At 32.9% G+C, this 23,357-nt stretch overlaps 1 protein-coding gene and 1 pseudogene across 1 annotated transcript; one reads left to right on the forward strand and one right to left on the reverse strand.

Annotated features, from left to right (window-relative positions):
- Nucleotides 1-419: 419 nt before the first annotated feature.
- LOC131624443 (methyl jasmonate esterase 1-like) lies at nt 420-1,370 on the forward strand (annotated as a pseudogene).
- Nucleotides 1,371-2,420: 1,050 nt separating this feature from the next.
- Nucleotides 2,421-3,901, reverse strand: LOC131624445 (uncharacterized). The gene is made up of 4 exons (XM_058895380.1): nt 3,442-3,901; nt 3,210-3,347; nt 2,956-3,139; nt 2,421-2,773 (listed from the first exon to the last, which is right to left on the reverse strand). Exons 1-4 carry the CDS (start codon nt 3,853-3,855, stop codon nt 2,697-2,699), a joined length of 813 nt encoding a protein of 270 aa, XP_058751363.1. The 5' UTR covers nt 3,856-3,901; the 3' UTR covers nt 2,421-2,696.
- Between the last annotated feature and the right edge of the window lie 19,456 nt (nt 3,902-23,357).

A 23,357-nucleotide genomic window follows, 5' to 3' on the forward strand; every position in this document is an offset into this window, starting at 1 on the left:
TTATGAAAGTGGGTTTTTGTCTCTTACAGATTTTAGAAGTGTTGACAAGTTATCCAAAGAAGGAACTAAGTCTAGATCATCATCAAATTACGTGACTGTAACGTGACTGCGACCGTTATTACAACTTTATATCGTTTTTTTAGGTTTAAAGAAAATATCAGTTGAGGGTGATGATGATATAAATGAAGAAATTATTTAAAAAAATTAATTAGATTAATTACATCATTAAGTAAAGTGTTTTTATGAATCACTATGTATAAAAGAAGTATTTAAAAGGCCAAAAGTAGCAAGATGATGAAAAGAGAGATGCACTTAATTCATATTCTTTTCTTGTTAACTCTCTCTCCTTTAATTTATGTTAGTAGTGAACATTTTGTGCTTGTTCATGGAGCATACCATGGTGCATGGTGTTGGTATAACATGCTTCTGGTATCAATCCAATACAGGTCCAACAAATTCGTCAAATTTCACAGTATTACGAACCTTTGATCACATTTATTAAATCTCTTCCTCCAAAAGAGAAGGTGATAATCGTTGGTCATAGTATTGGTGGAGTGTCTACATCGGTTGCTATGGAAAAGTTTCCATATAAAATTATGGAAAAGTTTCCACATAAAATTTCTGTGGCAGTTTTTGTTACTGCTTATGTGCTTAGTCAAAATCTCACATACCCTACTATTCGTCAAGAGGTAGTATACAAAATTCACATTTTATTATTCCCACTCAAAACTATTTTATTATTCCCACTCAAAACTATATAAAATTTGTTACTATCTTGCAGGAAGCTACAAGGATCACTAATTTAATGGACAGCAAGCTTTTCTTTTTTGATGTCCAGGCTGTATCAATTATCGCCACCTGAGGTATATATAAACATTTTCAGATGAATTTTAGTAACATCTAAATGTTATTATTATAAAGTAATTTTGCATTATAGGACTTGACCCTTGCATTGACCCTGGTGAGACCGGATCCACTTTATAATGATGTTGAATTATTGAAGAATGAAACAGCAGTTACCAATGATAGAAATGGAAGGGTACCTAAATTTTTTATCATAAGTAAAAGTGATAAATTATTAACAGAAAAGTGGTCCATTTGCTGAGGTGAAAGTGATTAAGGATTCTGATCACATGGTTATGTTCTCTAAACCAAAGAATCTTAGTTCTATCCATCTAGAGATTGCACAGAAATACTAATCATTAATTATAATCATATGTGGTATTCTTGATTATAATCATATGTGATCACATGGTCCATTTCTATTGTCAATTATTTTTGTGAATTCCATAGAGAATAAGAACAGTTGGAGTGTCCTCTTGTCTGTTACTTCAATCATGTTTTTTTTTCTTCCATTAGCCTCAAAACTCCCTTCATAGTTTCTCTTATAGTTTTTTCAAGTCGGTATAGGCCGCATGTTGTCACCCATAGGTGACCAGAAGCACATATCAATAGTTTTGGTTTCATATCAATAGTTTTGGTCGGAAATAATGAAGGAATTTGACCGATAACGTCGTTTTCAACAGTCCTAAACAAATCAGGTGTTTCCAGTGAGGCAGAAGCTTCCAAAGACCTGAACAAAACCATCAAGTATATTAGGAGGCAGTTTGATTAAATACAAAACTAAATAGTACATATAAATAAAATTAGGCAACTAAACCAGCCATCCGCCAACGTAACATCTTGACAGGACGGACATGACTTTTATGTCCATTTTACTTGACAGGCATAAGGCAGACGGCCTGTTTTGCCACCCCTAGTCATAGTAATAAAAGGTTCTTGATACATAAATATTTTATTTACTTGAAAAATAGTTTTAAAAATCCTCAACAAAAATTTGTTGGTTGATAGTTCGTTAAGAAAAACAATTAAAAATGATGAATTATGACCTAGAATAATCTTTAAAATATGAAACTTGTTTGAACAATAATAGAAGTGAAAAATTTAAGCCGGTTGACTTAACCTTGCTTGGTTCCCTTCTAGCAATACTCTTCCTTTAATTCGCATTCTACCAAATAGCAACGCATGTTGAGATATATGAATAGGACTAACTCTCTTACATAAGATAATAACCTAGAAATTCCCCTCTCCAATTATATCGTACATAAACATTCGTTCATGCATGTGTTTTGGAATTTCAGCTAGAAACTTTTATGCAAGAGATTCTTTAGGGATAGGAACAGTTCAAAGGGGTCGGAGACATGTTCCTTCACATGAATCACATGTTCCTTCACATGAATCTCCAGGTTCTTCATCTTCATGAAACAAAAACTATGGCGCATATCCACCACAATCACCACAACACCTCAGCAAAGTCTTCATCAATATCATCTCCGTTTTTTTGGAGATTTTTACTCAAATACTACTATTTTGAAACAAAAAATATAAATAAACTAACTGCCAAGATCCACACAAGAACAAAAGATAATAATAATAAACAAATATCAATAGTTTTGGTTTGCCGAGCACATATCAATAACTATGATGGATATCCACCACAGTCACCACAGCCCCTCAGCAAAGTCTTCATCAATATCATCTCCATTTTACCAAGAATTTTACTCAAATACCACTATTTTGAAACAAAAAATAAATAAACACAAGAACAAAAGATAATAATAATAATAAACACATATAAATAGTTTTGATTTTGACGAGCACATGTCAATAGTTTTGGTTGGAAATAATGAAGGAATTCAATAGTCCAGCATTCTGAGCTTCCGAAGACCTAAACAAATCAGGTGTTTCCAGTGAGGCAGAAGCTTCCGAAGACCTGAACAAAACCATCAAGTATATTGAGAGGTAGTTTGATTAAATACAAAACTAAACAGTACATATAAATTTTATATAGCTCTAGTTTAGGAGACCACCAAACCATGTAAAACATCATAGCAAACATCCAAACAAATGATTCAAAGATAAAGATATTATAAAAAGCGAGGTCTAGAACATTACCACGGCGAGTCTTTCTTTTTATGCCACAAAACAAGACCTTAATCGAACCATCAATGTCACGCTTAACCTTGGTCCGGAAAATTGTTGAGAAAGCATCTTGTTTTCTTCCCGCCGTAAAGGTAATATAATACATTGTATGTGTACGGGTTGACTTGACAAGGTTATGAAAATCAAATTCTGGACCCTAGATAAATAAGAAAATTAGAACAAATCAATAATAAATTTGACGAATGGTTTTTGGAATGGTTTAATACCCGATTCTTGTGATAGTTGAACTTTTTCAAAGCAATTCTACAAAATTTAATGAGCCTAGAGCGAATTGATTTGTCTATGACAACAGGATGGGCACCACCATAGTAGCCTGGTGGAGGGTCAACAGTAAAATCATAAACCTGATGAAAGACAAAATTATTATGAGAAACAATAAAATTAATCATTAAAATTATTAACCAAAAATAATCATCTAAGCTAAAGAGAGATACATACACTTAGGGTTTCTTCGATTCTATAATATTCAGCCCTGGCAATTCTGGTGGCAATTTGTCTTTTTGTAATTTGTTTTTTTCTGGCCTTTCTATCCAATTTCAGCGGCAGCGATGTGCCTGACGTGCCTCTTTTAACAGCATCCACAAGATCACCTTCAACATGGTTCCGTTCAGATTTCAGTGGCGTGTCTCTTTTAACAACATCTAAAAGATAACCTTCAAAATGTTTCCGTTTCGATTTCAGCGGCGCGCCTCTCTTAACAGCATCCACAAGATCACTTTCAACATAGTTCCGTTTCGATTTCAGCGGCGAGCCTCTTTTAACAGCATCCACAAGATCACCTTTCCGTTTCGATGTCAGCCGCCTACTTCTTTCAACAGTGCTTTCCGGCGACAAAACCCTAACCCTATCCATCTGCAAAGAATCACAAATCACGGCTCTTACGAGTACTATTCTCCTAATTTATAATCAGTCACCCAGCCCATAACATAACAAACCCTATAAAATACTATCAGTGGCTGGTCCGGCCCATAACATAAGAAACCCTATAAAATACTATCAGTCACCGGTCCAGCCCATATTCTTTTAAATCCAAATCTCAAATATGTCATATAATCATCTTTTAAATCCAAATCTCAAATATATCATATAATCATTAAATATATGATTTTTCTAACCTATGCAACCTTGCATAGGATAAAAGACAATTAATACACCATTTTCTTAAATATAAATTATCATATTTATATTTATTTTTTAAATATAAATTATCATATTTATATTTATTTATTTATGTTCATCCATTAATTGGGTAGGAGAGATAAAATATAAAAGATTACTTTTCAAAAAAAATAATTAATATGATAATCTATCCTGTAAGAAAAGTCTATCATTTGCTCATCTCTAAGTTATGTCACATCAACATCTCTTCCCACAATAATCCACATAATTTCTTCCTATTTTTGTCTTTTGATCATTAGTTTTAATTGTGGGCTGCGGCAGTTTCTTCCTTGATCATTGAACTTCTCTGCATTCAACTTCTCAACCTCTTTTGATCTTGCAGTTACACATTATTTACTCTCTCTGCCTATCCACGTTCCAAACCGCTTCCACCCAAATCATTGTGATTTATTGTTTTCTCTTTTCCACTTCCAATCTTCCCTATATTTATGCAATTGAAGTAATGGTTTCAGAATCGTTTCAAAAGGAGAATCTGCGATATCAAAAAGGAGAAACAGGGTACCAACCAAAATATTTGATACGACTACGAATCTGGGGTTTCCGATGTTACAGCGGATCTGACGTTTTCATCGGTTTTACAGAGGGGTGCGATTTTCCGGTGGTAGATCAATTATGTTGCGTTTTCGGTGGCGAGTTTGGTGGTCTCGGGTTCGATATGGTTGATGTGTGACTTTTTCAATTTTCTGCAAACCTCATTACGATTCTTTATGCAATTTCGATGTTTTTCAATTTGTTGCAAGGATGGTATGACAATTCAATCTCTTCGTTTGTTTGTTTTTGTTTTTTTATTTCGATTTTTCTTAGCTTTTCCTTTGTAATTTGTCAACTTTTTTTATTTCAAATGGAAGATATGGAAGCATCAACTGCGTAATTTTATTTCATCCGGTATAAGACAAGTTGTTGTGGAGCGGGCACTGCTGTTGATACAAAGGCATTAACAGGTATCGTTAATAATGCTTACATTTCATGTTGCCCATTTTTTTTACACTGCTGCTAATAGTTTTAATATAGTTTCTTAATCCATCCCCTTCTACTCCATATTGTAAATCTTGATCCTTTTGTTACGATTATGGTGTACTGATTGAATAAATTTTGTTGAGCTATATATAGGATGACATAGAAAAGTTGGTATCCAAACTGGAAGATGAAGTTCAGGCTCTCGACGAAGGGACTGTGTTCTTACCGAATTGGGTATATATGTTTTTCTTCTATTATTCGTATTTATTTCGTTTTACTTAATCGAGTAACCATTTTTATTAACAGGTGCAATGTTTTATATTAAGAGTCATTTTTATGTTTTGAGATGTTAGGTTGTTTAGTTTATGTTTGACGCAGTTTTATTGGCTAGCGACTTCAATGTAGTGGAATTTTAACAGACTGCTATTGTTTCGTGATATATGATTTGGTACAATCTGTTGTTGCAACTATAGAAGTGTTATAGCACTTTGGCTATTATTGTGTATGTATATTGGCCTCACTGTTATTTGGGCAGCATTGAACACAGTGAAACACGGGAGAATTCTGATCCACACTGAAACACCTGCCATTGAAATGTCATTTAGACTTAGTTACATACCAAAAAGTAATTATAATAACATTTTATCACCTGTGAAATGATTAATCATTATTAGCCTGGATACTATTTGATTTTATGTTAATTGTGCTTTATTTTAATTCTTTAAACCACTCCTTTACACATGGAATGTCTTTGTTCTAATTATTGTTCCTATTTTTCTTTTCCAAGATAACAAGACTTTCAAAACTTCATCTATAAACATCCACACAAATGTTGATTTTGAGTTACAAATATAGAAATTGTTACCAGGATTAATAAACCATCATTATAAATTTTGATGACCCAATTTTGATCTAAATTGATTATTATATATATTGAGATTTCACTATAAATAGGATTGAATGTATATTTATGATATAAATAGGTGATATAAATAATGAAAATAAATAGTATTAAATGTATATTTAAGACATTTACATGAATATATTATACAAATATAACATTTTATGTCTTATAATAAAAATTATAAGTATATATAATGAAATGCTATTTTGGAGAAATCTATATATGAAATATTTTAAATTTGAATGATTTTATATATTAGAAATCTTGTATAAATAACTATTCTTGATAGTTAGCATAACTATTTTTAGTTTATTGTTATTTTATTTGTGATTTGTGATATGAATAGAAACAAATACGTAACAAAAAATTATTAATTAATAATTAAATATAAATTTTTAAAATTTATAGAAATATTTAATGAGCTATAATAAATCATGATTATATTTTAATGTCAATTACATTTTATTTGTAATATGAATAGAAATAAATATACATAACTAATAAAGATTAATAAATTTAAATAAATCCACGTTATAATTTATGGACTTTATTTTAGCACATATTATTTTATTTTATTTTAACTTGAAACATAATTATCTAACTTCTCTAAATATATTTAGAGTTGAGTATGCTGGCTAATCTGCGCGCTTTGTTTAATTGTTATGCATAAATCCGCAAATTAAATAGGTTTAGTGCTCTTTATGACTTTATCCACAACTATTAACAAAACTCTTTATCTGCAACTATTAACAAATTGTGAGTAGTATTTAAAAAAAGAGGAGAAAATTGGATAAAATATTATACAAAATATTTATTCAACTTCTCTAACTATAATGGATTAATTACAATACAATAAAAACTAATTATAATAATTATATTTAATATTAGAAATTATTTTATTATTTTAATTTAACTTGAATAATAATTATTAACTTCTCTAATTATAATTAGAGCTGAGTATTATGGGTGAAAATATTTTACTGATACTGTGAAAAAACAAAAACAGAAAAATATTCATGTCATTAGTTGAATCAATTACTTCAACAATATATCCTTTTAATTGATTGAAAATATATCCTTAGTTGAATCAATTACTTCAACAATATATCCTTTTAATTGATTGAAAATATATCCTTCAACAATATAAAAAGTTACAGTATTAATATAATGAAAAGTAATATCCCTTTAGGGCCCGTTTGGTGCGCAGGATTAGTTTTAAGAGTTTAGATTTTAAATAAAAAAAGTTATTAGGTTTATTGTAAAATTAGTCTTTATTTATAAAATTAGTATAAGTTAGTATAATATTTTATATAAGTGTATTAAAAAAATTACTAATTTTTTTATATCAATTTCTTTTCAAAACATTATATATTAGTAGTAATTAAAATAATGATTGCCAAAAATATACTACCATTAATTGCAATTATATATTTATATTTGATTAGTTATTTCTTTTATATTTGTATCTAATTTTTTCTTCATAATTCTTATTGCATAAATATTGTATGATATTTTTTTTATTAATCATACCATTTATTTTTAATTTTTACTCTTATATAGACATAGAAGATTTTATGTACTTTACCTTTTAACGATATGAAATGTATGGGCAAAGAAGACGTAAACTTTATGTGCCAAAGAAAACTTAAAATAAATTGGTTCATATATTTTTTATCAACCAATTAAAAATAACACTATATTATAATAATAAATATTAATACTGTGATAAAAAGATAAAAATATCGAAGATACATAATTTTCTTCTATTAATTTTCTATTTTAATCGTTAAATTTAATTAATTGTAATTAATGTACTACATGGTATAACTCACGTTTGTTCACATAATTGATGATTTTAAATTATTTCCTATAAAGTTAGAAAATATTTTCTCTTTTATTTCTTTTTAAAAGCAACACATTAAAACAAATATTATGAAAATATTAATAGGCCTTAAATCATTCCAAATATATGTATATATTGTGTTTGTATATTACATAATATGATAATTGAAAATTACTAGATCATTGGCCCGTGCGATACACTGGTATTTCAAATCGAATTTTATAATATTAATATGGGTAATGCTAACTTGTGCCCCAATGGCACATGTTTAGAAATCTATAAATGGAATGTTTGTGTCGGATATAGAAACTTTGTGTTTGAAAATTGTGTATTGATTTGATTAAAAGTTCATAGTTAATTTATTTATTTACTTTTTCAATACAAACATTCCATTTATATTTTCTTAACATGTGCCCTTGGGGCACAAGTTAGCATTACCCTATTAATATTTATTTTTTTTTTGGAGCAAATAAAGAATATATATATTCCAAAAAACAATTTAGGTACATGCTGATCCAAGAGGTTCCAAGCTACAAAAATACCACACTACAAGAAATTAGAGATCATTAACATAAGCTACCAGTTTGTTATCACTTTGGCTTCTAGCTATAATTCTATCCTTAACCTCCCGAAAACTCAATTGGCTATCCCTTGAAGGTTGGAACACTTTTAAATTCCTCACACTCCACAAATGATAAATTGCTTCAGCAATCCCGATTCTCAGCATTTTCGCTCTGTTGCTTTTGCCTTTAGCCTCTTTGATTATCCATCGCAACTCATGAGTCCAATCTTGGGGTCTGTGATTAATCTTCATCCAACTCAACAGTTGCTGCCACAGCTGCAAGGTATTGATAATATTTATTTTATAACTATAATATATTAAATTATTTTATTAATGTTACATATAACAATTATATTATCATATTAATATATTTTCTACTAATATTATTCTGTTATATATCACTTTATATTTTATTTATCATAAAAATTAAAATATTCATAATTTTATTAATATAATACCACGAAATTTTAAATGAAAATTTTATTAATATTAAAATTAGTCTTATACTGTCATATATTGTAGAATTAGCATAATTTTATTCATAATAATATTAATATAATAACATGTGCGATTGAGAGAAGTAAAATAATATGAAAATATTTTTTAAAAAAACTTAATAATACAAAGAAATTCAAAAGTCAATATAATAACACATGATTATATTTTTACATGATTAAATTATTGACATTTATGTTTTTAATTTTTCGTTGTGAGTTTAATTTCAACTTAAAACAATAAGTAATAATTATTGATACTTAATAATTATGTCCTTTGATTATTTTTTATTTAAGATAATTAAATGTATGATTTTAATACTTAAATGTATGAATTTAATACTTATTATGTGAAGGGCATTTAACTCTTCATTCTTCGTAAACAGTACTATTTTGTATAAATATTTTGTCATTAAGGATACGAATAAATTATATATTATTAGGTTTTAATCGCACTACCTTTCAAATTTCTATTATTTGACTTTAAGTGATAAATCTTTCTAATTCTATATTGTAATATTTATGGTTTCCATTTAAGATACAATCTTTTTTTTAAGAATAATAATACATAGAATTAATTTTTATTTTTCACAATTATCAATTTTCAATGCCTATTCTCAATACTTATTTTAAAAATAAATAACTTTACAGATTACTTATAAATGATGTCAACATATGGGAAAATATATTTCATTATTTCAAATATTTGTATAAACGATATTATTTTCTTTCTCCAATATCTCTTATTTTACTTTTAAGACTATTAAAATGAGCCAAATATTAGAAACGAGTCAAATTTTTATATTTGAAAATTTAAAATAAATTTTAAAAATTAGTGTTACTTTACAATTTTGTTAACAAATAATCATCTTTATGTTAGTTTCTACATATATTCAGGTAGATTAAATAATCTAATTTGTTTTCTTTTTTCTACTTTTTACTTTTAAATGAAAGTTAATTTTACTTTAAAATAGTCTTTAATTTTTTTATTTAATAATATTTACATTATATTTAAATCTCAACCATCCATTATCACCACAACTCCATGATCTCTATTAAAAAAATTAATTTAAAATTCCCCACTAAAATAGTGACACATATTCATTTTTGCATTTCTTCTTCAAATTCTTTCGTACTAAATAGCATTACTCTTAATCAATTTGTGATTCAATTAATTAAATTTGATTATTTAAAGATAGTTTAACTCAACTTTATAAATTTGATTATTTAAAAATAGTTTAACTCAATTTTACAATTTAATTTAAATATTTAAATTATGGAACAGTCCTAATCATTGATTTTGTAAAAAAGAAAAAAATTATAATAAAACGAAAAATATTACTATATATAAAACCGTATAAACCTACAATTTTAAATATTAAAAAGGTGTTACAATAATATTTTTAATATTATAAATATGCCTATAAACCCATATTTAACTTGATGTTTTTGTCCTAATGTCTAACTTGATTTTTCATTTTTCATGACATGAAGGTAACATATTTGATTTTAGACCTCAACATAGGTTAGACCAATGATGAAACATAACATCAAAAATGATTTAGTATTATCAATTGAATGACATTTTCATAAGAATGACATATGTTTATACCAATACAAACGGGTACTTATATGTAGCTCTGAAAAGAAACAGTGCTCAAATGAAGAACAATGGAGCACAGTGATCAAAGGAGTAAGGGGTAAACAACCCTTGGCTAGGGCAGGAGTTCAATGTGAAAATGATTTTGGAGCACTGGAGTGGGGAGATGCTGCAGTGTTCCCAGACCAAGTACCATGATAGTAGCGTGGAATTTGAGGGGGCTAAATAAAATAGGGAAGATCAAGGAGATAAGCTCCCGTCTTGTTGATCTAAACCCTGACATAGCAGTGCTTATTGAAACAAGAGTGAAGGAGAATAAAGCGGGTGCAGTAAGGAATAAATTGAAACTTAGAGGTGAGTATGTGGATAACTACCAAAGACATGAAAATGGAAGAATATGGGTGTTTTGGAATGACAATAAAGTGGGACTCAATGTAGTGAAGGTCACCCAGCAAATGATACATTGTAGTATTCATGACACTATGGGAAGATGGAGATATTGGCTGACTGCAATTTATGCTATGAACCAACTGGAACATAGACAGAAATTGTGGAAGGATATTGAGGACATACATGATAACCAGCAGGGGCCATGGTGCCTTCTTGGAGATTTCAATAATGTGGTGTCTTCCAATGACAGGATGGGTGGGAGGCAGGTCCAGGAACATGAATACAAAGATCTCTGCAGCATGATGGAGAAAACTGGTCTGTATGAGATGGATAGCACAGGTGACCATTTCACTTGGACTAACAAACAGAGAGACAATGCTATCTACTCTAGGATTGATAGGATTTTGGGGAACATAGAATGGCATCAGCAGCATATGGACTTTACCCTCCACATCATGTCACCCAGTGTGTCAGACCATGCTTTGTTATGCTTAAAGGAGAACCAAATGAGGAGAGCCCAAAGGAAGCATTTCAAATTCAGGAATTGTCTGGTGGAGTTGGAAGGATATAGCAGTACTGTAGCTAGAAGTTGGAATGAGCACCTGCCTGGTAGACCTATGTATGTGGTTTGGAAGAAACTACAAAGACTCCAGCCCCATTTGAGAACCCTTGGCAAGCCTCTTAGAGATGTACAGAGAAACATTGTTATGGCCAGAAATATGCTGCAGGAGGCCCAAGAGGAACTAAACAGTGATAGAATGAACCATAGCAAGATTGATAGAGTGATGAGATGCACAGAGGAAGTTTTGAAATGGCAAGAGATGGAAGAGAGGGATCTTCAGCAGAGGTCAAAGGTGGATTGGATAAAATTGGGTGATGGAAATAATAAGTATTTCCATGCTTCCCTTAAAGCCAGAAACAGACTTAAAGCCCTAGAGAGCCTGCAGACAGAAAATGGTGAGATGCTGGAAACAAAAGAGGCTATTGTAGAAGAGGTCATGAGATTCTACAAAAGCCTTATGGGGACTGCTGACAGTGATTTGGAGTGCATTGATATAACTTTGCTGAGAAGGGGGGCTCAACTGAGTAATATTCAAAGAGAGAAATTAACTGTACCTGTTAGTGAGAAGGAGATTGAAACAGCCATGAGAAGCATTGGGGATCTAAAGGCTCCTGGCCCTGATGGGTATGGTGCCTGTTTTTTCAAGAACTCCTGGAATGTGATCAAACATGATGTAATCAGGGCAGTGCAAGATTTCTTTCAGCATGGGAGGCTCTATAAAGCTGTTAACTGCACCCTTGTGTCCCTAATTCCCAAAAGTAAAGATGCTAAGAGGATTAGAGAGTACAGACCCATTTCTTGCTGCAGTACTTTGTACAAAATTATATCTAAAATTCTGGCAAACAGGATGGCAAAGGTCTTACATAGTATTGTGGCTCAGACTCAGGCTGCATTTGTTCCTGGACAGCATATCCACAACCACATTCTCCTGACCTATGAATTGTTGAAGGGATATAAAAGGAAGGGAGGTACTCCTAGGGTGATGATGCAAGTAGACATCCAGAAAGCTTATGATACAGTTGACTGGAATGCCATGGAGTGCATTCTGAAAGAAGTTGGTTTCCCAAGACAGTTTGTTAATTGGATTATGAAGACTGTCACCACAGTCTCATACAGATTTAATATAAATGGGGAGCAGAGTGAGATCATGGAGGCAAAGAGAGGGCTTCGACAAGGAGACCCTATATCTCCCCTCCTCTTTGTAATAGTTATGGAGTACTTAAACAGAGGGCTGAGGAAAATGGCTGAAAACCCTGAGTTTAAATACCATGCTAAATGCAAAAGATTAAGACTAACCAATTTGTGTTTTGCAGATGATTTACTCCTATTCACTATAGGAGATGTAAATTCTGTTCAATTGATGCTGCAAGCTTTTGAGAAGTTTTCTAGGGCAACTGGTCTTAATCTAAATCCAGCAAAGTGTAAGATTTTCTTTGGAGGGGTGGATGTGAACACAAAAGAGGAGCTCTTGGCTAGGACCAGATTTGAAGAAGGGAAATTCCCTTTTAGGTATCTTGGTATTCCTATGACAGGATGCAGGCTTGCTATTAAAGATTATGATGGGCTGATTGATAGCATTATGCGAAGGATTACTCACTGGAGCTCAAAGTTGCTCAGTTATGCAGGAAGACTTCAACTTTTGAGTAGCACAATCTTCTCAGTGATGAATTACTGGCTGCAGGCCCTCCCTTTACCTAAGGCCGTTTTACATAAGATTGATGCATTGTGTAGGAGCTTCTTATGGACTGGCCAGAAGGAGACTAGTAGGAAGAGCCCAATAGCATGGGAGACTGTCTGCTGTCCAAAGAAATCTGGTGGTATGAACTTGGTTAATTTGCAGATTTGGAACAATGCCATTCTCATAAAGCTGTTGTGGAACCTAAGTGTCATACCCCAAAATTTGCCCACACTTTTCAAAAAATTCAAAAAAACTATTTCAAAAATTGGATTTTTATAAAATCTCGGTTTCATTTACATTGACATTCTGAATTTTATAAATATTCAATTTAAAGTCTATTTTAAAATATAATAGTTTACCCTTAAATTATTTATATTTTAATAAATAAAAAATGTTGGTCGATGCTTCATACACTTTCAATTAGCTTTTTATTTCAAACAAATAACATAGCTCAATTGGTTAGGAAGTAAGGCTTGCAAATAAAAGGTCACGAGTTCGAATCTCACTTGGTGCATTTTGTATATATTGGTTTGTTTTTAATCGTTTTTGTTTTTTCTAACTTTAGTCCCACATTGAAAAATTCAAAAGATGGCCTTATACTTTTTCCTATATAAACTCTCTTCCTCTCATGATTCAAGACACACAATGAGAGAATTATCTCTTCTTAAAAAGTTTCCCCTTAAATTATTTATATTTTAATAAATAAAAAATGTTGGTCAATGCTTCATACACTTTCAATTAGCTTTTTATTTCAAACAAATAACGTAGCTCAATTGGTTAGGAAGTAAGGCTTGCAAATAAAAGGTCACGAGTTCGAATCTCACTTGGTGCATTTTGTATATATTGGTTTGTTTTTAATCGTTTTTGTTTTTTCTAACTTTAGTCCCACATTGAAAAATTCAAAAGATGGCCTTATACTTTTTCCTATATAAACTCTCTTCCTCTCATGATTCAAGACACACAATGAGAGAATTATCTCTTCTTAAAAAGTTTCCCATTTTCTTGAGTAGAGACTTTTTTTAAGAAATTTTCTCTTTTTGTATAAAAGTTTCTCTCCTTTGAGTTGAGACTTTTTTTTAGAATTTTTTTCGTGTGGTATAGAAGTCTCTCTCCTTTGAGTTGAGATTTTTCTACAAATCTGAAGCTTCAAGAGTTCAGAAGAGGATTTCTGAAGATTGGAGTTCATTGAGGAGGGCTTCAAGAGGCAGTGGACTTTCTCCACTAGGTAATTTCTCATCTTTAGTTTATTTTATGTTATTATTATTTATTTTAGTTTCTTTTAATTATTTTTATTTTTAATCACATAGTTTTAATTATTTTTATTTTTTAATTATCTTTAATCTTTTTTTTTTCAATAAAAAAAATCACATAAAAATCATTAAACTAAAATGTATATTATATTTACTTGGTTATGATCTGTTTGTTAATAAATAACTTAATCTTTATAAAGTAACATCTTGAATACCAAAAATACCAAAAAAAAAAAAGTATTAGTTGTTATATAATAACAAAAATATAAAAAAATACGTATTAGAATTTAGACATATTATATTTTTATATCAAAAGTATTTGTTTCATGCATCAACTTTAGTTTCTTTTTTTTCAATTAACATGTGTTTATATTTCTACTATTTTTTTCCTCCTATATATTTGTGTTACTAATATTTTATTTTGGTTGCGAGGTACTATCTTGAGCACATACTATTTTGTGGACGTTTGCAAGTTCTATCTTATTTTGTATATATTAATCATCCTATTTTCTGTTTTAATTTTCATTTGGGTTTGTAATAAGTTTCATCCCCCATTGGTTTAAAATTGTAGTCCCCTCCCCGAAGCCTTGTAATAGCGTAGAAACTTTATTTTCCGCTCTTTATTTTCTGTACATATTTAACTGTTTAGATGTATGCCTTAGGATTGTATGACAAGATAAAACTAATCGTTAGATCACCTTTAATTAAAAGATAAATAAAATAACTGAACATAACACACGTGATTGCTGCACACACTCACCTCTAGGGTACGCCCCTCTCGGTTGCCTTACGATTATATGGTCGTGTCTCTCGAATGTAGAGGTATCTTAGCAAACGATGACCCTTGAAAATATCATCATAGAAAAGATCTTAGTCCCTCGATGACCCTCGATTGTTGCCTACGGTAAAAGATCTTGTCCCTCGGAGTCCCTTCGGAAAATGATGATAGTCCCGCTAAAATGCTAAAGTTCCTCTACTTGTTGCCTTCAACGACCATACGATGACCCTTCGATGACCCGCACGTCCAATATAACAAGGATTTCCTACTTCTATATAGTATGGATGGTCCTGGGAACTGTAAAAATTACGGAAAAGACCAGTTTATTAGGGTAGTTCTCTTAACCTGCCTTGCTCAATAAAAGAAATCTTCTCAAAAACTTTTTCAAAGACAAAGGCTACGCATTTACGCTAAAGTCCTTACGTCCCTTTTCAACTCAAAACAAACAAACATGAGCTAAGCAAGTTAAGAGCCCGTAGAAAACTACGGATGAAAAGGGTGCTTACACCTTCCCTTTTCATAACTTACCCCCCGAGCCCGTTTCTTTCAAATAAGGTCTTTTTCTGTACTTTTTGCCTTTCCTAACATTGGACAAAATAAAAGTCGGTGGCGACTCTTGCTCACCGCAACATTGTTGCTTTTATTAAATTAAAGTCAGTTCACCGTGTTACAGAACTGGCGACTCTGCTGGGGAAATATTTTTAAGAGGGGTTTACCTTAGGGCTTTAGTTCATTATAAATGTTCTCAATTGTTTGTTTTGCGTGCTTTATTTTTAAGGGTATTGTTTGGGTTTACTCGTGTGAAAGATCCTACACCCGGATCTAGTGTACCTTAGGTATGTGGCAATAGACCAAGGAGACTGTACGGCTCGTCCCGATATGGTTGATATGGTGGCCACCGTTAGTGTGACACTTTGGTTGGTTCTGATGGCCCTTGAACATGATCGATGAGACATTAGGCTACCATGTAGTGTCGTGAAGCACTAATTTGCCCTTAGAACCCTAGTTGAACTTGACTTTGGCCTATTAAGAAGTAGCGAGATGGCCGGCTTTGGACCTTGACCTAAGCTGGTTGATACTCGAAGCTACACTCATTGAGATCAATCTTTCAAGATGTTTTCGGTCAGCCACCCGAGTGCTGACTGAGATAATGCTTTCGAGAACGATCGTCGAGATGAGCACCATAGAACCCGGTTACTATTCTAGGACAGGTTGAACCAACTAAACGTCAGTGGGGAGGGTACTTACCTTTGAACTTCATGCAAGCCTTTAAACCTAAGGCTACTTGTGTGACTTGTTTGTATTCATTATCTAACCGTTTGGTTTCCTTGCAGGATTTGTTTATACACTAACCGTTTGGATTGTTTATACCCTAACCTCTTGGTTTCCTTGCAGGATTTTTGTGTACGCTAACAACTTGAACTCTTTACCTAACTAACCTTTTTCAAGGATCTCAAGTATTTAGGGCGCGCAATTCCAGGTGCCATCCTCAAGAGCCAGATTCCTAACAAGGGGCAAGAGGATTTATTTTCCTCTAGCCATGTGTCTTCAGTTTATAGGCACCATACCTATCAAGGGGCAAGAGGATTTATTTTCCTCTAGCCATGTACCTTCAAATTCAGAGGTATCCCGAATCAGAGGCTATGACCCACTGGATATGGTGAGCCTGATTCTTAAAGAAGGACGTTCAAAGACGGAAGTCGAAGTTCTTCAACAAAGCTGCAACTACATGTCAATTTTGCAAATTGGGTTCCAAAAAGATCCTTGAAAGCATTGCATATGCATTTGCATACATATCATTGCATAACAGGTTTCCAGACAACGAGCTTCTCATTTTCTACCTCAAATCCCTAAAGCTGGAAACTTACAACTCATGGCACTTGACTATTCGATTGATGATCGTCAGCCACTCCGAGACAAGGTTCAAAGCCTGATCGACACAAAGGTTATCATCATTTGTACCTGGAAGCCAAATTTGAAGTTCTCCTTTGACTCAATGGATCTTCTGAAGCAATAAGTCCATACGGAGAAAATCTCCTCAATATTGGCAATTCGTAATTTCTCATGCATTTTCATGCGTAATCTTTCTTGTTCTCGTTCAATACTGTCTATATGCAATACTTGTTTGTTTTTGAACTATAATAACGATGCATTGGATGTGTTTGTCTTGAAAAAATTCATTCGCTCTCGCTCTAATATGTTCTTATTTGCTTGTGATACCAAACTCTCAATGATAAAGCATGATGACTCCGAAGAGAGAATGACGAACACATAATACCAATAATCTCAAATGGTGTGCTTTCGAGTGAAACCCTGTTGATGATGTACAGGCATTGTTTCAAATTCCCAAACACTGGAGATATAAGGAAGTTAATCCCTTGCCAACCCCTTTTGAGCCTTGAAGTAGGAGTTTCTTTTCTATACAAAAAAAACCTCACATTTAACCCAGGGGCAGGGTAGTATTCAGTTAATTTGATTGAGCATTCAAAATTCATCAGGAACACGAATCTAAGGATACAATAATGGTTATCTTTCAAAAAGGTTGAGGAAAATTCGAGACCGCGATGGTCATCTCTCGCAACAGGAGGTCAAAATATGACAATGCAACAACGACTATCCCTCGTCGACCAAGAAATGAGGCAGTTACAATCTTTCCAACAAATTGAAGACGTGTCAGGATCATACGACTTGTTCAAAAAAAAAAAAGAACGAATAAATAAAAAAAGAAAGAGAAAAGAAAGCCCGCTAAGTCAATAAATTGAAAACATATGACTTAGGCAAAAGTTATGGCATCCCGCTGGACTTCAAACCCAAAATTCAAAAGAGTTTGTCCAGGCAAAAGTTAGGGAAATATAAAAAAAAATCCTCAACAAAATGGGCAAAGTCGTGTGACTATAAATTCAAAGAACAAGTCGTGTGATCAAACACAAAATACGAAAGGTAAAGTGACTGCCATGTCCAGACACCTCATTGATTCCTCAATCATCTCAAACTCCTCTTGAAAGATGAATGCTCGCATTGAGTTAACTGAACTTAGGTCGAAGAACATCACGAAGGGGGTGGGCACCAATAAAATTTTGAGCCTAAAAATCCTTTTTTCTAGAAATCGTGAACCTGGCCACGTTACAACCCTCAAAAGTCCTAATTGAAGCAGGTTTAATTCGAAAGCATACTGTAACGAGAATACGGTAAACCGACTCCTAGGAGTTTTGCTAAAACACTTGAGTTGGTATCACACCACATTTCACAAAAAAACTTGATGTTTTGACATCCTTTCAAAAAAATTCTTCTTTAAACTTCAAGACAAACATGTACCTTGCATTAGAATTATATTTCTCATACTAAACATTCTTTGCATATGAACAAGTATTTGACACCAGGAAAGCTTCCATCATGAGCTGCTGATGAAAATTTTAATCCTTTCAAAGGACAAGTTGTCTTCAGAACTTCGTTGGGTTCGAGCGAGAATATCTCAAATTCTGATCACCCTCAGGGGCACAAAAGCAGTTGGATACTTTGTTGAGTAATAGTTTAGTCAATCTGGGGCAATCAGGTCAAGATTTGAAGAATCTCTCAAAAGTGTTGAACAATCAGGGGCATTCACCCAAGCATAGTTGAAAATTACCTCCGACCCGGATTAATCAGGGGCATTGTTCCTAAGTTCATGATACTGGGGCATGTTACTTATAACAGCACATATCTCAAGAAGCCCTCCCGACAGGCATGCTTTAGAAGTACTCCGAGAAGCAAAAATATCTCCTACGATGGACTCAGTTGGCTAAAACGCCAATACGTACAAAGGGCATGACATGTTATTATCCAATTCATCTGGGGAAGTCAAGTCGAGATTTAAATAATCTCTCAAAAGCGCTGAACAGTCAGGGATTTATTTTCCCCGCAAAACACTGATACAATTTACTGTCATCATTAAACAACATTTTGCATTCATACATCATATACCTCACAGCATAAGCATAATAGTCTCATTCATTTAAAAAACATACAATACATGTATCATGACTTTGCATAAAACTAACTTTGTCTTTCAGGTCGACCAACAGGCCAAGAAAATATCATCAACAAAACCAATCTCTATCAAATATACAGTCTGGAAGCTTGAACCCCAGATTCTCAACAGATATGTTCCGGAAGCTTGAACCCCGGATAATCTGAAATCTACGACAGAAACGTTCCGGAAGCATGAACCCCGGATGTTCTGAAATCTACGCCAGATATGTTTCGGAAGCTTGAACCCCGAATGATCTGAATTCTACAACAGATATGTTCCGGAAGCTTGAACCCCGGATAATCTGAAATCTACGACAGAAACGTTCCGGAAGCATGAACCCCGGATGTTCTGAAATCTACGGCAGATATGTTTCGGAAGCTTGAACCCCGAATGATCTGAATTCTACAACAGATATGTTCCGGAAGCTTGAACCCCGGATAATCTGAAATCTACGACAGAAACGTTCCGGAAGCATGAACCCCGGATGTTCTGAAAACTACGGCAGATATGTTTCGGAAGCTTGAACCCCGAATGAACTGAATTCTACAACAGATATGTTCCGGAAGCTTGAACCCCGGATAATCTGAAATCTACGACAGAAACGTTCCGGAAGCATGAACCCCGGATGTTCTGAAAACTACGACAGATATGTTTCGGAAGCTTGAACCCCGAATGATCTGAATTTTACAACAGATATGTTCCGGAAGCTTGAACCCCGAATAATCTGAATTCTACGACAGAAACGTTCCGGAAGCCTGAACCCCGGATGTTCTGAAATCTACGGCAGATATGTTTCGGAAGCTTGAACCCCGAATGATCTGAATTCTATGGTAGATGTTTTGGAAGCTCGAACCCCGAACATCTATGAATCTCTATTCCAGATATACGTTTGGAAGCTTGAACCCCAAACATTCTGAAGATCTATCATATACGCGCCATGGGAAGCATGGCCCCCCAGGTTGCTGACAAGCATCTCAGTTAGGTGGCATCTCTAAGCCCATCTCAGACAGTTCTCTGTCAACCTCCGGATGGCATCTTTAAGCCCATCTCATACAAAATTCCCTCCATCAACAAGGGCAAATTTCTGGGTATTCTAGTGTTCAATCCTCTTCCACCTTCAGATTCCGATAGGCACACAAGCCAATCTACATCCTCAGGTTTAAGAAGATTGAACAGGGGCAGCTGTCATACCCCAAAATTTGCCCACACTTTTCAAAAAATTCAAAAAAACTATTTCAAAAATTGGATTTTTATAAAATCTCGGTTTCATTTACATTGACATTCTGAATTTTATAAATATTCAATTTAAAGTCTATTTTAAAATATAATAGTTTACCCTTAAATTATTTATATTTTAATAAATAAAAAATGTTGGTCGATGCTTCATACACTTTCAATTAGCTTTTTATTTCAAACAAATAACATAGCTCAATTGGTTAGGAAGTAAGGCTTGCAAATAAAAGGTCACGAGTTCGAATCTCACTTGGTGCATTTTGTATATATTGGTTTGTTTTTAATCGTTTTTGTTTTTTCTAACTTTAGTCCCACATTGAAAAATTCAAAAGATGGCCTTATACTTTTTCCTATATAAACTCTCTTCCTCTCATGATTCAAGACACACAATGAGAGAATTATCTCTTCTTAAAAAGTTTCCCCTTAAATTATTTATATTTTAATAAATAAAAAATGTTGGTCGATGCTTCATACACTTTCAATTAGCTTTTTATTTCAAACAAATAACATAGCTCAATTGGTTAGGAAGTAAGGCTTGCAAATAAAAGGTCACGAGTTCGAATCTCACTTGGTGCATTTTGTATATATTGGTTTGTTTTTAATCGTTTTTGTTTTTTCTAACTTTAGTCCCACATTGAAAAATCAAAAGATGGCCTTATACTTTTTCCTATATAAACTCTCTTCCTCTCATGATTCAAGACACACAATGAGAGAATTATCTCTTCTTAAAAAGTTTCCCATTTTCTTGAGTAGAGACTTTTTTTAAGAAATTTTCTCTTTTTGTATAAAAGTTTCTCTCCTTTGAGTTGAGACTTTTTTTTAGAATTTTTTTCGTGTGGTATACAAGTCTCTCTCCTTTGAGTTGAGATTTTTCTACAAATCTGAAGCTTCAAGAGTTCAGAAGAGGATTTCTGAAGATTGGAGTTCATTGAGGAGGGCTTCAAGAGGCAGTGGACTTTCTCCACTAGGTAATTTCTCATCTTTAGTTTATTTTATGTTATTATTATTTATTTTAGTTTCTTTTAATTATTTTTATTTTTAATCACATAGTTTTAATTATTTTTATTTTTTAATTATCTTTAATCTTTTTTTTTCAATAAAAAAAATCACATAAAAATCATTAAACTAAAATGTATATTATATTTACTTGGTTATGATCTGTTTGTTAATAAATAACTTAATCTTTATAAAGTAACATCTTGAATACCAAAAATACCAAAAAAAAAATGTATTAGTTTTTATATAATAACAAAAATATAAAAAAATACGTATTAGAATTTAGACATATTATATTTTTATATCAAAAGTATTTGTTTCATGCATCAACTTTAGTTTCTTTTTTTTCAATTAACATGTGTTTATATTTCTACTATTTTTTTCCTCCTATATATTTGTGTTACTAATATTTTATTTTGGTTGCGAGGTACTATCTTGAGCACATACTATTTTGTGGACGTTTGCAAGTTCTATCTTATTTTGTATATATTAATCATCCTATTTTCTGTTTTAATTTTCATTTGGGTTTGTAATAAGTTTCATCCCCCATTGGTTTAAAATTGTAGTCCCCTCCCCGAAGCCTTGTAATAGCGTAGAAACTTTATTTTCCGCTCTTTATTTTCTGTACATATTTAACTGTTTAGATGTATGCCTTAGGATTGTATGACAAGATAAAACTAATCGTTAGATCACCTTTAATTAAAAGATAAATAAAATAACTGAACATAACACACGTGATTGCTGCACACACTCACCTCTAGGGTACGCCCCTCTCGGTTGCCTTACGATTATATGGTCGTGTCTCTCGAATGTAGAGGTATCTTAGCAAACGATGACCCTTGAAAATATCATCATAGAAAAGATCTTAGTCCCTCGATGACCCTCGATTGTTGCCTACGGTAAAAGATCTTGTCCCTCGGAGTCCCTTCGGAAAATGATGATAGTCCCGCTAAAATGCTAAAGTTCCTCTACTTGTTGCCTTCAACGACCATACGATGACCCTTCGATGACCCGCACGTCCAATATAACAAGGATTTCCTACTTCTATATAGTATGGATGGTCCTGGGAACTGTAAAAATTACGGAAAAGACCAGTTTATTAGGGTAGTTCTCTTAACCTGCCTTGCTCAATAAAAGAAATCTTCTCAAAAACTTTTTCAAAGACAAAGGCTACGCATTTACGCTAAAGTCCTTACGTCCCTTTTCAACTCAAAACAAACAAACATGAGCTAAGCAAGTTAAGAGCCCGTAGAAAACTACGGATGAAAAGGGTGCTTACACCTTCCCTTTTCATAACTTACCCCCCGAGCCCGTTTCTTTCAAATAAGGTCTTTTTCTGTACTTTTTGCCTTTCCTAACATTGGACAAAATAAAAGTCGGTGGCGACTCTTGCTCACCGCAACATTGTTGCTTTTATTAAATTAAAGTCAGTTCACCGTGTTACACTAAGCAAAAAGAAAGATTCTCTTTGGGTGAAATGGGCCCATGCGTATTACATTAAAGACCAGCTGATTATGGAGGTGGTGGTTAGGGATAGTTTCTCTTGGGTAATGAAGGCCATTCTGCAGATGAGGGAAAAAGCTAGCAATCTGACTATATGGAGTAATGTGAATTTCAGAATGAAGGAGTGTTATGAAGCCCTGATATTGAATAATAACCAGGTCATGTGGAAAGAGTTGATGTTTGGTAATATTGCAAGACCAAGGGCAATATTTCAATTGTGGATGGCTTGCCACTCTAGATTGCCCACGAAATGCAGGCTGAGGAAGTGGGGTATGATTGATCATAGCAAATGCAATTTTTGCCCTGCTGAAGAAACTCAGAACCACTTATTTTTTGAGTGTGTTGTGGTTAAGGGAGTTTGGAGGAAAATTCTGAACTGGATTAATGTGAAGCACGAGCCCTTGAATTGGGATAGG

This window comes from Vicia villosa, unplaced genomic scaffold (assembly GCF_029867415.1).
Source record: "Vicia villosa cultivar HV-30 ecotype Madison, WI unplaced genomic scaffold, Vvil1.0 ctg.000122F_1_1, whole genome shotgun sequence".
NCBI lineage: Eukaryota > Viridiplantae > Streptophyta > Magnoliopsida > Fabales > Fabaceae > Vicia > Vicia villosa.